This window comes from Arvicanthis niloticus, chromosome 13, assembly GCF_011762505.2.
Source record: "Arvicanthis niloticus isolate mArvNil1 chromosome 13, mArvNil1.pat.X, whole genome shotgun sequence".
Classification (NCBI taxonomy): Eukaryota; Metazoa; Chordata; class Mammalia; order Rodentia; family Muridae; genus Arvicanthis; species Arvicanthis niloticus.
Window position 1 is genome coordinate 55,281,279 of NC_047670.1, and position 15,122 is coordinate 55,296,400.

Here is a 15,122-nt window from a genome sequence, read left to right on the forward strand (position 1 = left end):
TCCTTTCCACAGAGGAAGTGGTCCAATGTAGTCAACCTGCCACCAGGTTGCTGGCTGGTCACCTCGAGAAATGGTGCCATATCTGGGGCTCAGTCTCTGCTGTTGGTAGATCTGTCATTCAGCAGCAGCTGTAGCCAGGTCAGCCTTGGTGAATGGAAGTCCATGTTGTTGAGCCCAAGCATAATCTTTATCTTGGCCACCATGGCCACTTTGTTCATGTGCCCATTGGGCAATGTCAGGGATGGCTGAGGACAGAGACTGACTGTCACAGAACGGGTCATCTTACCCACTTGATTACTGAACTCCTCCTCAGCTGAAGTCACTTTTTGGTGAGAAAATACATGGGACACAAATATTGTAGTGGCAATTCCCATCAACTTGACTCTATCTGGAATGAAGTACAATCCAGAATTGGAAGGCTCACCTGTGATCCTGATCTTGAGGCTGGGAGATATAAGTTTCTGACCTGGATCTTGGCATGGAGATCTTGAGGCATAGTGGCTATAAATCCCAGGAGACTAAGGCAAGGAGATCTCTTGAGATCAAGGTCATCTGGGACAAAGCAAGTCCCAGATCCAGGCGTGGTGGCACACACCTTTAATTTGGGCCATACCTTCTGCTGGAGGCCTACATAAGGAAGACTCTGTTCTTTACCTGTTTGCCTTGTGGGACTGAGCAACTGCTAGATCCTTGGACTTCCATTCACAGCTGCTGCTGACCATTGTTGGGGAGTTGGACTACAGACAGAGACTACCCATAAGTTCTGTGACTCTAGAGAACCCTGACTAATACAGAAGTTGGTACTAGGGACTGGGGTATTGTTGTGATAGGCCCGACCATATTTTTGTTTGGAAGAATGTATATTTGGGGACTTTGGATTTGGAAAGCCATGGAATGCTTTAAATGGGGCTTAATGGGCTATCCTAGTAAGAAGATGGAAGATGTTGCTTTGAATGATTTGAACTGTGCAGACCTGATCCAAGAGGTTTCAGTGGAGAAGAATTTCAGTATGTGGCCTAGAGACTGTTTTTGTGGTATTTTGGTGAAGAATATGGCTATTTTTTACCCTTGTCTGAAGAGTCTGCCTGAGGCTAAGGTGAAGAAACTCAGATTAATTGCACTGACAAAGGAAGTCTCAGAAACACCCATCATAGACTCTGGTCTTTGGTTAAGTCTCACGAAGAGCATTTTTATTTATTTTATTTTATTTTATTTTTTTGGTTTTTCAAGACAGGGCGTCTCTGTGTAGCCCTGACCGTCCTGGCACTCACTCTGTAGACCAGGCTGGCCTCGAACTCCGAAATCTGCCTGCCTCTGCCTCCCAAGTGCTGGGATTAAAGGCGTGCGCCACCACCGCCTGGCATGAAGAGCATTTTAAACAAGAGTAGCAAACTGAGAAAGGAAAAATATAAAATGTATGGTTTGTATTAAAGAGCACTAGGAAGTGAGATGCAGCTGAATCCTGGGTTCAAGGATATTAAACTTAATTAAGGGAGTGGAACTTTGGGGCATGATCCTACCTAGCTAAATTTAGATTCAGGCATGTTGGTGCACACCTTTAATCCCAGGAGATAAAGTCAAGCAGATCTCTGAGTTCAGGGTCAGTCTACTGAGCAAGATCTGGGACAGCCAAGGTTGGGTAGTAAAGGAGTTGGAAAATTGAAAGCTAGTGATAATGTAATAGAACAAGGGGATCATGTTCCAGCTCCAGCAAGTAGCAGAACTCAGCAGCTTTGGTCATGTATTTCTGGCTTTATAGTCAAGAGGAGAAGGAGGCTACAGAGACAATGGAGCTGGTTAGCTGGACATAAGAAATTTGTGGGATGAGTAAGAAAAGACCAGCATCACTAAGGTGAAATCTTCTGGGAAATGTTTTCTGAGAGCACAAAGAGGCTGTGTCCCAGAGATAGCCAAGGTTGTACCTCCTGCTGCAGCTGGACTTGGTAATGTGTAAGAGTCACCCAGGTGGTACTGGTTTTGAAGGCATGAAGGGGTCATGGAGAGCAGCTGAGGCTTGGCACTGTGAGAGGCCATGGAAGGCCATTGGTGAAGGTGCAGCCTCAGTTACAATTGATGGCCCAGGACTGAAGGGGTCATGCAAAGGAGTTGAGGCTTGGCACCATGAAGAGAGCCTATGAGAAGCTATTGGTGAAGCCTAGCTGCAACAGAAGACCCTAGTGTATTGGAGATGCCAGTCCCGTGGGATGATCACCAAGAATAGCAGCAGCGTTGGAGTGGATCAAACTTAGAGTGTTACAGAGGGCAGAGCTGGAGAAGTGATGCCAGCCCTTTGGAGGAGCCCAGAAGATCATGTGTGGATCCCAGACACTGAAACAAGATGCTGTAACATCAAAGTTGCCTTGGAAACTCCAAGATATTCCAGACGCCAGAGCCATAGGATATCTGCTGAGGAAAGCTGATAACAGGGAGTGGAAGCAGCCCAGGAGAAAGAAGTTTGTTGCAGTCAACAAAGATCTGAAGACTGTTTTGACATCAGCCTTGGAGATGCAGAGTTTGGAGTTTGCCCAGCTGGTTTCTTGTCTTGATTTGGGAATTACAGTTAAGTGATTGGATAAATCTTAGAAGAGGCTTTGAACTTTGGACTTTTAACATTGTTGAGACTGCTGTAGACTATGGGAACTTTGGAATTTGGACTAAATGTATTTTGCATTATGCTATGTTTAGGTATGGCCCCCATAGACTCATAGGTTTGAACAAGCCTATGGGGCCAGGGAGTAGAATGTGATGGTTTGTATATGTTTGGCCCAGGGAATGGAACTATTAGGAGGCCCTCTTGGAGTAGGTGTGTCACTGGGGTGTGGCCTGAAGACCTCACCCTAGCTGCCTGGAAGTCAGTCTTCCACTAGCAGCCTACAGATGAGATGTAGAACTCTCAGCTCTGCTTGCACCATGTCTGCCTGGATGCTGCTGTGCTCCCACCATGATGATAATGGACTGAACCTCTGAACCTGTAAGCCCCAAATATATGTTGTCCTTTATAAAACTTGCCTTGGTCATGGTGCCTTTTCATATCAGTAAAACCCTAACTAAGACAGTGGCGTACTTCACTGGAATACACAACTAGGACTGATTGTGGACTTATGTTTGCTAGCTCCAGGTCTGTGAAAGGTTTTCTGCTTTATACACTGGTGTTTCTTTTCTTGTCATGGGACCTTATCGTATGTAGTCCTAGATTTCATATGCAATAATCTTGGCTATAATGGAGAGGGACATAAAGAGGGGATTCTGTGGTCCCAGGCAGTGATGGCTGTGTTGTCTTTATTCCCAGGTGAACAATGGCAGGTGCTGGTGAGCGCAAAGGCAAGAAGGATGACAATGGCATTGGCACAGCCATTGATTTTGTGCTCTCCAATGCCCGGCTGGTGCTGGGTGTGGGTGGAGCAGCCATGTTGGGCATCGCCACACTGGCAGTTAAGCGGGTAAGTGTGTGCAGCCTGCTCCCAGGATGGGAGGTGGTAAGTTACCTACAAAGAGGAGTTCTCTTGAGGTAGACTGACAACATAATTGGAGCATAACTGGATCATCTGGCAGCTGGCTTCTAGGATTCTCCATAAAGAGATCACTGGAGATGTAAAGAAATGTATCCCAGCAAGTAAAACACAGCAACCAACCCAACTATCCTTCCTTCTTTGATGGCATGGTTTGGAATGGCATCCACATGTATACTTCTGTTTCTTTCTCTTTTATTTTTAAAATATCTACCTCTATCTGCATCCTCTGACACACCTAGAAGCTAGCTAGCACTTAGTGCATGGCGTGTAGTCTTCTGAAGTACAGAGAACCCTCTTAGTCCATGAGTTCCACTTCACAGTTTCAGCCGACCATACTGAAAATGCTTTGTTTAAAATTTCATTTGTGGGCTGGAGAGATGGCTCAGCTGTTAACAGCACTGACTACTCTTCCAGAGGTCCTGAGTTAATGCCCAGCACCCACATGGTGGCTCCCAACCATCTGTAATGGGCTCTGATGCTTCTTCTGGTGTGTCTGAAGACATTAACAGTGCACTCAAAGACATAAAATAAATAAATAAATCTTAAAAAAAAAAAAAAAAGGAGAAAGGGCAAACCTAATAGGTTGTCTTAAAAAGAAGACTAATAGGCAATACCACTGCCATCTTTATTACAAATCAAATGTCTGATGTTCTTTTTATATGTGGCCTAATCTAATTCATATACAAGAATTCAGATCGTGAATGGCTAATAGTGATTTTGTTGGACAGTCCTGATTTAAGTAGAATTGACTTGTAGTAAAGTGGAAAAAAATTGCCTGAGATGTAATTCAGTAGTAATGTTTGCCCAGCATGCACAACAAAAGATAACAAGGAATTTCTTGAACTTAATGAGGCAAAGAATCCGGGGAAGGAGGGGTGGTATATGTATGTCCCGGGTCCTCTCTGCTATTGCAGATGTATGACCGGGCCATCAGTGCCCCTACCAGCCCCACCCGCCTAAGCCATTCAGGGAAGAGGAGCTGGGAAGAGCCAAACTGGATGGGCTCCCCTCGACTATTGAACAAGGACATGAAGACAGGCCTGAGCCGGTCTCTTCAGACCCTTCCCACAGAGGCTTCTGCCTTTGACACAGGTGAGAAACTCCTTGAGGCCTCTGGGACTGCTTCTGCACTTAGAGCTGCTGTGGTGCAGACACCTCTCAGCATGGAATGGCAGGCACTTTGCCCTTTGTGCCAAGTCCTTTTCCTTCCTGGGAATGGGACTTTTGTGGCCTGAGCAAGCTTGGGCAGAGTTCACATGCCTCTCTTCTCTTGCCTTGGCAGATACATTCTGCCCACCCCGGCCCAAACCTTTGGCCAGGAGGGGCCAGGTAGACTTGAAGAAGTCACGACTCCGCATGTCCCTGCAGGAGAAACTTCTTTCTTACTACCGGAACCGGGCAGCCATCCCTGCTGGAGAGCAGGCTCGGGCCAAGCAAGCTGCAGTGGACATATGTGCTGAGCTCCGGAGCTTCCTGCGGGCCAAGCTGCCTGATATGCCGCTTCGGGACATGTACTTAAGTGGCAGCCTCTATGATGAGCTGCAGGTAACAGTTCTTATAAGGGGTGGGCCTGGGTGTGGACAGATGCTTCCCAGTACTGGGGATTTTCAAGAAAGCCATTGTTCCTGGGCCTTAACCAGAAAGCTTCGTGCTTACGAATCCTGCCCCACAGCAGTGCTTGTTTCTCTGCTCCCTCCGTTCTTTCTCCTGCTTACATCATACCTACACTCTTTAAGATGCTTTAGGGGCTGGGGTGTAGCTCAGTTGGTCTAGCCTAGTTTGTATATTAGGCCCTGGGTTCAATTCCCAGTGTTGCATAAAATAGGTGTGGTGACACAGGCCTATCATGTCAACACTCAGGAGATAAAGGGTCAAAAGATTAAGTTCAACCTCAGCTATATAGTTCGAGGCCAGCCTGGATTATATGACATCCTAACTCAAAAATAAACAAAAAATTGAAACCCTGAACTAGGGTAATTGGTTCCAAGAAACCTGGCCACTACTATATTCTTGTCCTGTTCTCTGTGTGCTAATTGAACCATTGGTTTCCATTACTGTTGGCAAACACAAAATGGTAGGGACCTATGTTGTAGGTAGCATATGTCTTAACACAGTAAAGCCCTTTAAAACCTTTTTTTTTTTTAATTCTGGGACCAGTGAGATGACTCAGCAGGTAAAGGTGTTTGCCATCAAATATGATGGCCCAAGTTCAATTCCTGGTTCCCACATGGTTGAAGGAGAGAATTGACTCTTGTAAGTTACCTCTGACCTCTGCATGTCATGACACATCAAAAGCATTGTGTACACACACACACACACACACACACACACACACACACACACACTGTAATAAAGAATTAAAACCAAAACCAACTCTTTCTAATTGTGCTCTGGCAGGTGGTGACAGCTGACCATATCCAACTCATTGTTCCCCTTGTGCTGGAGCAGAACCTGTGGTCATGCATACCTGGGGAGGACACCATCATGAATGTCCCTGGTTTCTTCCTGGTTCGTCGTGAGAACCCAGAGTACTTTCCTCGTGGTAGCAGTTATTGGGACCGCTGTGTTGTAGGTGGCTATCTTTCCCCAAAGACAGTGGCAGACACCTTTGAGAAGGTGGTGGCAGGCTCCATCAACTGGCCAGCCATAGGGTCCCTCTTAGACTATGTGATCCGGCCAGCACCACCCCCAGAGGCCCTGACACTAGAAGTGCAGTATGAGAGGGACAAACATCTTGTCATTGACTTCTTGCCATCAGTGACCCTTGGTGACACGGTCTTGGTGGCCAGACCACATCGGTTAGCTCAGTATGACAACCTTTGGCGGCTGAGCCTTCGTCCTGCTGAGACGGCACGCTTACGGGCTTTGGACCAGGCGGACTCCGGCTGCCGGTCTCTGTGCCTCAAGATCCTCAAGGCCATATGCAAGTCCACCCCAGCTCTGGGCCACCTCACTGCCAGTCAGCTGACCAATGTCATCCTCCACTTGGCCCAGGAGGAGGCTGACTGGTCTCCAGACATGTTGGCCGACCGCTTCCTACAGGCCCTGAGGGGACTCATCAGCTACTTGGAGGCTGGAGTCTTGCCCAGTGCCCTGAACCCCAAGGTGAACCTATTTGCAGAGCTCACCCCTCAAGAAATAGATGAATTGGGATATACCCTCTACTGCTCGTTGTCTGAGCCGGAGGTGCTGCTGCAGACGTAGGGCAGGTGAAGGCCCAGACTCTCCGTTAGAAACACTTGGCTACATGGTTGGTGCCTCACAGGGTCCCTAGGTGCCTCCTGTTTTGCTGGTAACTGTCCTGGTCACTTCATGCTGATTAGAATGACATCCCTTCGGTTTTCCCACCCATCCCTATTTTTGTAACCAAACACTGTGCTCCCTCCTTGCCACCTTACTCTAGGCTGATTTTTTTTGTTTGTTTGTTTTTTTTTGGAACAAACAGGTGTGGAGTGCTGGCCTCAGTCTTTGGGTGTTTTGTTTTTGGCCCAGATTTCTTGCTTTTCTGTCTGCTGTATCCTGTTCTGCCCCCTGGCCTCTTGTTCGCTGTCTTCTTTTCTCTTTCTCTTTCTTGGTCACACCTATCCCCAGAGTACATTTGCCTGATGAAGATGTTGCTTTTAGTTGATGTCATAGAAGAACGATTGCATGTTTCCAAGCTGAGCTCTGCAGAGTAATGAGACAGTTGTTTAGGTTCCGGGGTGAGGCTGCCAAAGAACCTCTGCCTTGGCAAGTCAGCCTTTGTCCCTGGTTCCTGGGAAACAAGCTCATCTTTCTACCCTATGCAACTCCTGTTTATCTGAGCTAAGAAGTTTGAATCTGGGGATGGTGCATTGACCCACACTGGAGGCGCCCAATGCAGCTATTTTATTGGAGGTTTATTGAGGTGCTTCTTTATGGCTATCAGTGAGAACACAGGGGTACGGTTCTGAAGCTGATTTGGAGAGCCTGTGTGTTCCCACTGTTTGTTTCTATATGTGGTCATCAAAGTCAGACAGGGAAGGCTTGGGGACTTCACAGGCAGCATCTCTTAAGATGCTGGTTTCCCCTTAATTGCTGGTAGAAGGTGGCCTTGGTTTAGCTATAGAGGCCAAGGGAAGGCAAAAGGAGGCTGTGTCAGCTGAAACCCATGACCACATTTGCTCTCTTGACAGCCTGTACCTTTCTTAGGTGTTGCCTTAGAGCAAGAACATACCCAGGGCCAGTACCTCCTACCCGACCCTATCCTCACTGACATGAGAGTATTTGCTGAGCACTGAAGGTACCTCTACAGGACAGACGTATATGACCGTGCCAGCCCCGGTCCCCACTTGATTCCTGGGGAGATTGGTGCTACCTAGGAAGAAAGAGTGTGTAGATAAGATCCAGAGAAGAGAGGTGGGGCTTCCCACGTTGCTGCTAAGATTGCTATTAATGGCCATGTAGTCATATCCTATGGGTGGAGGAAGGGGCATTTATGTCATGTCATGTCAATGTGTCCTTTTTCTTCCGTTCTTGACAAGAGGCTGACAGCAACTCTGGTTCTGATTTGCCCATCTAGTATTGTGTTCTCCCACCAGGTCTTTCTTTATCTATTCTTACTACCTCTCCATCAGTGTGATTCTGGTGTCGCACTCTGTGGCTGTGTTGGCCCTTCCTAATGAGGGTGACACAAAATGACTATAAATAGCACTGACCCTGCAGCAGCCCATTTGAAATTAGGGTAGAGACACACCCCCATCTCCCCATAGGTTAGGAGGCTGAGCCAGGCTATATATTTAGCCTTTCTTCCTCTTTTCCCACATATGTGTAAAGGCTTCTTCAGGGGTTTCTTTTTGATTTGTGTAAGACAGTATGAGAAACTTGATAAAGCCAAGAACCTTAACTGAAACATGCCCTCCTGGTAGTTAGCCGTAGATGTCAGCTGTGTTGGTTTTACTAAGTTGGATTGAGTAGGCATGAAAGGGCTGACGTGGAAGGTCCAAGGTTCTGGTTGCTGCCTGTTGGAGGGAGAGTTGATAGAGTACTGCAAACTCAGATTTTAGATCAGATTCAGGTTTCCGGCTGTAAGTATTATAAGACTCCTAAGCCGTCATCTCTGAACTGATTCTGTTTAGGATGCCAGAAAGAGTGCAAATGAATCCCCCAAACTCGAAGATGTTCAAGATTCCAAAAGTCCTAAATCACAGCCATGTTATTGAATTTAGGAAAAGCAATGAATTTATCGTTTGTCATTGTGAATTTAGGAAAAGCAATGAATTTATTGTTTGTCATTGTGAATTTAGGAAAAGCAATGGATTTATTACCTGTCTTTATGAACAGTTTTGACTTTGGACTATGCTTTGCAAAACCAAAATCATGACTTGGCCATTTTATAAGCAAGAACCTCTTAGAAGTCCTCAGAACAAGGACAAGTGGGACCAGCTCTATCCTGGTGGGTTTGTGGATTAGCTGGGTGTGCCCTTTCGCTGTCATTCTTTGTCATAAAGTATGGGAGGCCACATGCTCTGGGATGCTTGGGTGGAAGAAAAGATACTCTGCCATGCTTCCCTCAACTTTGTTGAAAGACCCAGTTGGCTGTGCCACCACTCTGCCTTTCTCTTCAGTTACTCCCACTTTTGCCTGGAGGAAATGCCACTGTTAGGCCCCTACTTCTTCTGTCTGGGAGGTATTTTGACATTGTCAAGATTAGCAGACAATATACTTGATGCCTAAAACTGTACTCATTACCCTGGTAACCAAGTAAATCAAGTTTATTTTGGTTCTTCTCTGTTGCCCTTTCTCAAAAAATGGAATTCAGGATAGCAGTATTTTTTTTTTTTTTTTTTTTCGTATTAACAGTTGAGACAAAAAAAGAAAAGAGGAAAACTTTTGGAGTGGCCCATCATCTCCTGGAGTTGGCCCTGGCTGACTTCACTGTAGTCCACCGAAGGGCTCGGATGGTTAAGATGAATCAGCTTCAGGATGGGGGATCCTGAGAGCAGCATGCACCATGTGCTTAGAGCCCTCTACCAAGGCACACTTCCTTGGGATTATAACTTGATAAAACCGAGAGCATCTGCTACAACTCTAGCTTTCTTAGTATAAAGCTCAAGGCCAAGGTAAATGAGGCACTTGGGAACAGAGTTGACCCTTGTACCAGGCTAGGAGGTTGTAAGCCTCTCAGGCTGTGTGTCCAAAATACCAGCATGTATGTTCTATATTTAACTGCAGGTGGGAGTGAGGTGGGTGTTAACTTTTATTTTGATCACCTTGTAGTCTTTAAACCCTTGGTCTCTGAGGCCAGGTCCACAGCTTGCCTTCCAGTCACTTGCCTGCCGTTCTGTGGTGGTCATTGTGTTAAGCTGGTAGAATGGAATCAGTCATTAATCTTTGTGTCGTGTCTTGGCTGGGTCCGTATAGGAACAGCTTAGCTCTTAAGGCCCAGAGAACCTTTATTCCTCTTTCTCCTTGAAGGAGAGAAATTGAACTGGTGAAAACAGCGTCTTCTGCAGCATGGGAAGAAGAAAATAAAAATCTCCTTTCCAACAACTCTGATGTGTGTATGTGGTATCAGGTATTTTCTTATATGGGTGCTAGGACTAGGATGGAGGAAAAGAAGCCACCAGACATTCTCCTGTGATCTCTGTAGTGTCAAATCAGTGTCAGTGCTTTTAAACTTCTGTATGACCAACTTGTATGGTTAGGAGCCCTTGTTAGCTGAGGGAAAAAAAAAAATTCCATGACTGGTTAAGCGAATTTTATTTAGACTGGCCAGCCAAGCAGCCCCTCACTGTCATTGGAGGTCCCTTTTATGGGACAGCATTAGGGTTGATAGAAAACAGCTGTTGGGATATTGGCTGTTAGCACCTGAACAGAAGAGTTGGGGACTCAAGGATGCCTGTGGGGTAGATCCATGTATAGGAAACAGCTGTTGGGATAATTGGCTGTTAGAAAGGAGGCCATAAAAGGAAGTGCCAGCTTATGTCATCTGGAAGGTTGGGGGGGGGGAAAACACTTTTTTTTTTTTTTTTTTTTTAAATAGCAAAAGGCAGTCATATATCACAGGTTCAGGAGTTTAGCAAAGCCAAAGTGGGCATACATACATCCTGGGGTTACAAATTCAGCATAGGTTAAAAAACATGGTTTGCAGGATACATTATGCTTAGGGGACAGAAACTTGTAAGGGATGTCCACTTAACAGCATAACAGTGTGGCTCCTGTTTTGGTTTCCAGAGCAAAGGGAAGACATAGTTATCCTTTTGTAGCCTTTGCGTGGAAAGACTACATAACTTCTGTATGTGTGCACATAAACTTGTGACTTCTTTGGCGATAAAAACATCATGTAGGCCTTGTGCGTTATAATTGTTTATAGTTGGTTTAGTCTCAGTAAATAATAATAAAGGGTCCTCTGAGGAAGGAGGATGAATCATGGAGTTAGGGGCTTGGGAATTAGGTTTGAATTAATAAATGGCAACCAACAGCCATATAATCAAGGATGACCCTGAACTATGGCATCCGAGTGCTAGGATCGGGTATACTAGTGTACATGGCTTGCAAATAATCACCGAGCAGTGAGTGGCAGGCACTATGCCAGCTGATTGGTATTTGTGTGAGTCACCTGAAGTGGAAACTCAAAGATTTCCAGGTTGGAGTTGGGAAGAGAGCCTCTCAGCACTTCCAAAACAGCATCTTTTATGGTGAGTTGGCCTTGACCAGTACTTGGGGCTTCCAACCACTTAAGCGGCTGCTTACTCATCAGGACGACTTCTTGGGAAGGTTACTCCTGGAAGTTAAGTCTTGAGAGTTAATCAGAACTACCCTAGGGCTTGAGAGCCAACCGAATAAAACCCGATCTTAAGGGAACTGACCCTATACAAACCAGCAGTGAGAATCTCTATGATGGGAAGATGGGCATGTTTTAGAATAGGTTAGACCTGAAGTTAGGCATACTTTACCAGTACAGGGTTCAGAGGAAAGACACAGAGCTGGAGGAACTGGAATATCTCCCAATAAGGCCCCAACATGAACACCCTGCCTCAAAGTGCGGTCCCTGGACTGACAGGAAGCTGAAGGCTTGGACCAGGTAATTCCGGAGGGCCTCTCCACATGCCTGAAGCCTGCCCATTCGGTTCTGAGAACAAATACGGGGAAAGAGGGCTTCCAGCCTACGGGTGACGCCTGGAAAGCTGTTTGCTCCGTGCTGGGCCAAAGCTACACAGGAGCAATGCCGGAGAGAGCGCAACTACATCAGGGTGACCTCTGACAAGAGACAGTCTGGAGCCCGGAACCTCTGGTGGCTCCTCCCTTCCCACATAATGAGCGCCCAGGCTCAGAGCCAATAGAAACTTGAGGTTTAGATGACTCGCCACGCCTAGGCCAATCAGCTCGACGCGCGCTCCCAACGGCGTCTCGCGTGATAACCAGGCCGCTTCGGCTTTGACCGTCATAGCTTTGGCTAGGTGGCTCTCCCCGCCTTATAAGACACCGGAAGTTCGGTAAGGAGCGATCCTTCCGCGCTCCGGAACGTGACTTCGGCTGGTCGTAAACCTATAAAGTAGTGCACTTTTCTCCTTTCATGGGACCTTCAGGATAACCTGTAACGCAGCAGTGACTCCCCGAGCACAGCGGAGAAGGGTTGGGGCCGGCCATGGCGTCAAAGGGATGCAGTTAGGTGGAGCTGCGCAGGGTCACGTGACCACGGAGGGAGGATACGTGGTGTGCTGCGTCCCTCGCCGAGGATATAAAGGGCGGGTTTAGGGCGTGTCGCCGCCATTTCTGCTTCCTCTCTCCTGGTTGAGGTTTTTTCTGCTGCTGGTCCGTTCCTCTTTCCCCCTCCCGCAGGGCTTGCTGCCACCATGGCGTATTAGAGGCAGTAGTGCCTGCGGCAGCGTTGGCCTTTGCAGCGGCGGCAGCAGCACCAGGCTCTGCAGCGGCAACCCCCACCGGCTTTAGCCATGGCGTGAGTATTGGGCTGACGACAGAGCAGGGCGTGTGCTTTGCAGTGGTTGGGTGCGGCCTGGGCGCGTTGGCCAGTGTACGCGGCTTTACAAGCGGCCGGACGCGTCGGCCTTGTTTGCGTGGCCCCGAAACGCCGGCGCTCACGGGCAGGGTTGGGCGGGCGGCGTGGGGGGAGTAGTGCCTAAAACCTTGCAGCCTTCCCCTCGTCTTTTCTTAACTTAGTCACGTCGATCTCGCCGGGGTCCCGGTATCATCCTGCGAACGTGGCGAGGCCAAGATGGCGGTGGGGCGGGGGTGTGAGTCACGGGGGCGGGGCGCGGCGGCCTTGGCCGTATTAGGACGCGAGGACAAGCTGCTTCCTCTGGGTGGCCGATGAAGCAAAGCTAAGCCTCCATCTTGTGCAACCGGAGCTGGCGGCTCGGGAAGCTTACACAATGGCCTTGGCCCCACGTGCTCTCTATTTAGAAGCTTCTGGGATTTGGCCATCCAGCATCTTAGACAGAAAGATGATTGGACTTGCTTTTGGATCCCTATCCAGGCTCTTCACGAAATCCAGCAGCAGCGTTGCTGTAACGGACAAAGATACCTTCGAGTTAAGCACATTCCTCGATTCCAGCAAAGCCCCACAACATGACCGAGATGAGCTTCCTGAACAGCGAAGTGTTGGCGGGGGACTTGATGTCCCCCTTCGACCAGTCGGGTTTGGGGGCTGAAGAAAGCCTAGGTCTCTTAGATGACTATCTGGAGGTGGCCAAGCACTTCAAACCTCATGGGTTCTCCAGCGACAAGGCTAAGGCGGGCTCCTCGGAATGGCTGGCTATGGATGGGTTGGTCAGTGCCTCAGACACCGGCAAGGGTGAGTGGGACAGTTGATCCAGTGTGCTCTTTTCATGTGGGTCTGGTGTTCTGATGGCTTTCTACTAACAGTATATGACATGAATGCCTGAATTTTTTTCCCCCCCCAGAGGATGCCTTTTCCGGGACAGATTGGATGTTGGAGAAAATGGATCTGAAAGAGTTTGACTTCGATGCTCTGTTTCGAATGGATGACCTGGAAACCATGCCAGACGAGCTTTTGGCCACGTTGGATGACACATGTGATCTTTTTGCCCCTCTAGTCCAAGAGACTAATAAGGAGCCCCCTCAGACAGTGAACCCAATTGGCCATCTCCCAGAAAGTGTAATAAAAATCGACCAGGTTGCCCCCTTTACATTCTTGCAGCCTCTTCCCTGTTCCCCAGGGGTTCTGTCTTCCACTGCAGATCATTCCTTTAGTTTAGAGCTAGGCAGTGAAGTTGATATCTCTGAAGGAGATAGGAAGCCTGACTCTGCTACTTACATTACTCTTATCCCTCAGTGTGTAAAGGAGGAAGACACTCCCTCTGATAATGACAGTGGCATCTGTATGAGCCCTGAGTCCTACCTGGGATCTCCCCAGCATAGCCCCTCTACCTCCAGGGCCCCACCAGACAGTCTGCCGTCTCCAGGTGTTCCCCGTGGTTCTCCTCGACCCAAACCTTATGACCCACCTGGAGTTAGTTTGACCGCAAAAGTGAAGACAGAGAAGTTGGATAAGAAGCTGAAAAAGATGGAGCAGAACAAGACAGCAGCTACTAGGTACCGCCAGAAGAAGCGGGCTGAGCAGGAAGCCCTCACTGGCGAGTGTAAAGAGCTAGAAAAAAAGAATGAGGCCCTGAAAGAGAAGGCAGATTCTCTTGCCAAAGAGATCCAGTATCTAAAAGACCTGATAGAAGAGGTCCGTAAGGCAAGGGGGAGGAAGAGAGTTGCTTAGCAGGGTAAGGGTAGTCGGGTGCTTTGTGCTTGTATATAGTCTTGTGATGCTGTGTTTGCTGTAATAAATTATTTTGTAGTGAAAAGTACCCGTGTTGGTTTTCTGTGTCTAATAGACTGGAAGTTCCAGGGCTGGATGCCATAGCTTCCTGTGGTCTGAGCTGAGCTGTTAGGTAAGGGAAGGGAGCTCTGGTTTAGTGAGAGCAACATCCTGAATTCCACCTGTTCTATTGGCTTTGCCAGATACCTGCCATGTGAGTAAGTAGATAAGGTACAGCACACAAGAGGATTGGGTTTCTCGGGCTTAAGGGATAGAGCTGCTATTCCCTCTGACACAGATTGTGAGCCTGTTTCCACCTGGTGGAAGGGCAGAGCTGAGTGGTGTAATTAAATAGTGGACAGAGGCACTGTCTACAGAGGTGAAAATGAGGAATATAGGCTTCCTGGGCCACCTGCAGTTTACATCTGGATACTATAATGCATTAAGGCCTGCTGGATCTTTCAGCTTTCTCAGTGCCAGCAGACTCACCTGAGTGTTAGCTGTTTGAATGAATGTAATGTCTGGGGCAAAAAAGATACACAAGACTGCCTTCCCCTCAACACAGCTGTTTTGAACCCCACTCCTAAGATGAGATAAAAAGCTTACCATCACCCCCAACATTGATACATTTGGCTAAGGGGCAGCTTAGTCCAGCCTATGGTAGTGGGAGGAAGAGCCTGAGAGAAGAGGGAGGGGAACAAACAGGTGGAGGCCCTTGTAGACAATGACTAATCTCCACTTGGCAAATTTTTTTTTGTGCTTGAGAACTTTGGCTACTCCATTTCTATGTCGAGTTAATGTCACTTCAGTCCTTCAGACAACCCTAGCAATGCCCTAGACGGGGTTGCAAATAACCCAGG

The 15,122-nt window shown here is 47.8% G+C and overlaps 2 protein-coding genes across 3 annotated transcripts; both read left to right on the plus strand.

Moving 5' to 3' along the window:
* The first annotated feature begins 3,296 nt into the window (after positions 1 to 3,296).
* Mief1 (mitochondrial elongation factor 1) lies at positions 3,297 to 10,023 on the plus strand. Of its 2 annotated transcripts, none has more exons than XM_034516867.2 (4): positions 3,297 to 3,440; positions 4,427 to 4,604; positions 4,795 to 5,057; positions 5,910 to 10,023. In XM_034516867.2, the coding sequence occupies exons 1-4, from the start codon at positions 3,297 to 3,299 to the stop codon at positions 6,714 to 6,716; spliced, it is 1,392 nt and encodes a 463-aa protein (XP_034372758.1). In that variant the 3' UTR covers positions 6,717 to 10,023. The 2 variants fall into 2 exon arrangements, with proteins under 2 accessions (XP_034372758.1, XP_034372762.1); XM_034516871.2 differs by having other exon boundaries at positions 4,881 to 5,057; positions 5,910 to 9,252.
* A 1,977-nt stretch (positions 10,024 to 12,000) lies between these two features.
* On the plus strand, positions 12,001 to 14,311 carry Atf4 (activating transcription factor 4). Its single transcript, XM_034517237.2, has 3 exons — positions 12,001 to 12,432; positions 12,970 to 13,287; positions 13,397 to 14,311. Exons 2-3 carry the CDS (start codon positions 13,062 to 13,064, stop codon positions 14,221 to 14,223), a joined length of 1,053 nt encoding a protein of 350 aa, XP_034373128.1. The 5' UTR covers positions 12,001 to 12,432; positions 12,970 to 13,061; the 3' UTR covers positions 14,224 to 14,311.
* The last annotated feature ends 811 nt before the right edge of the window (positions 14,312 to 15,122 follow it).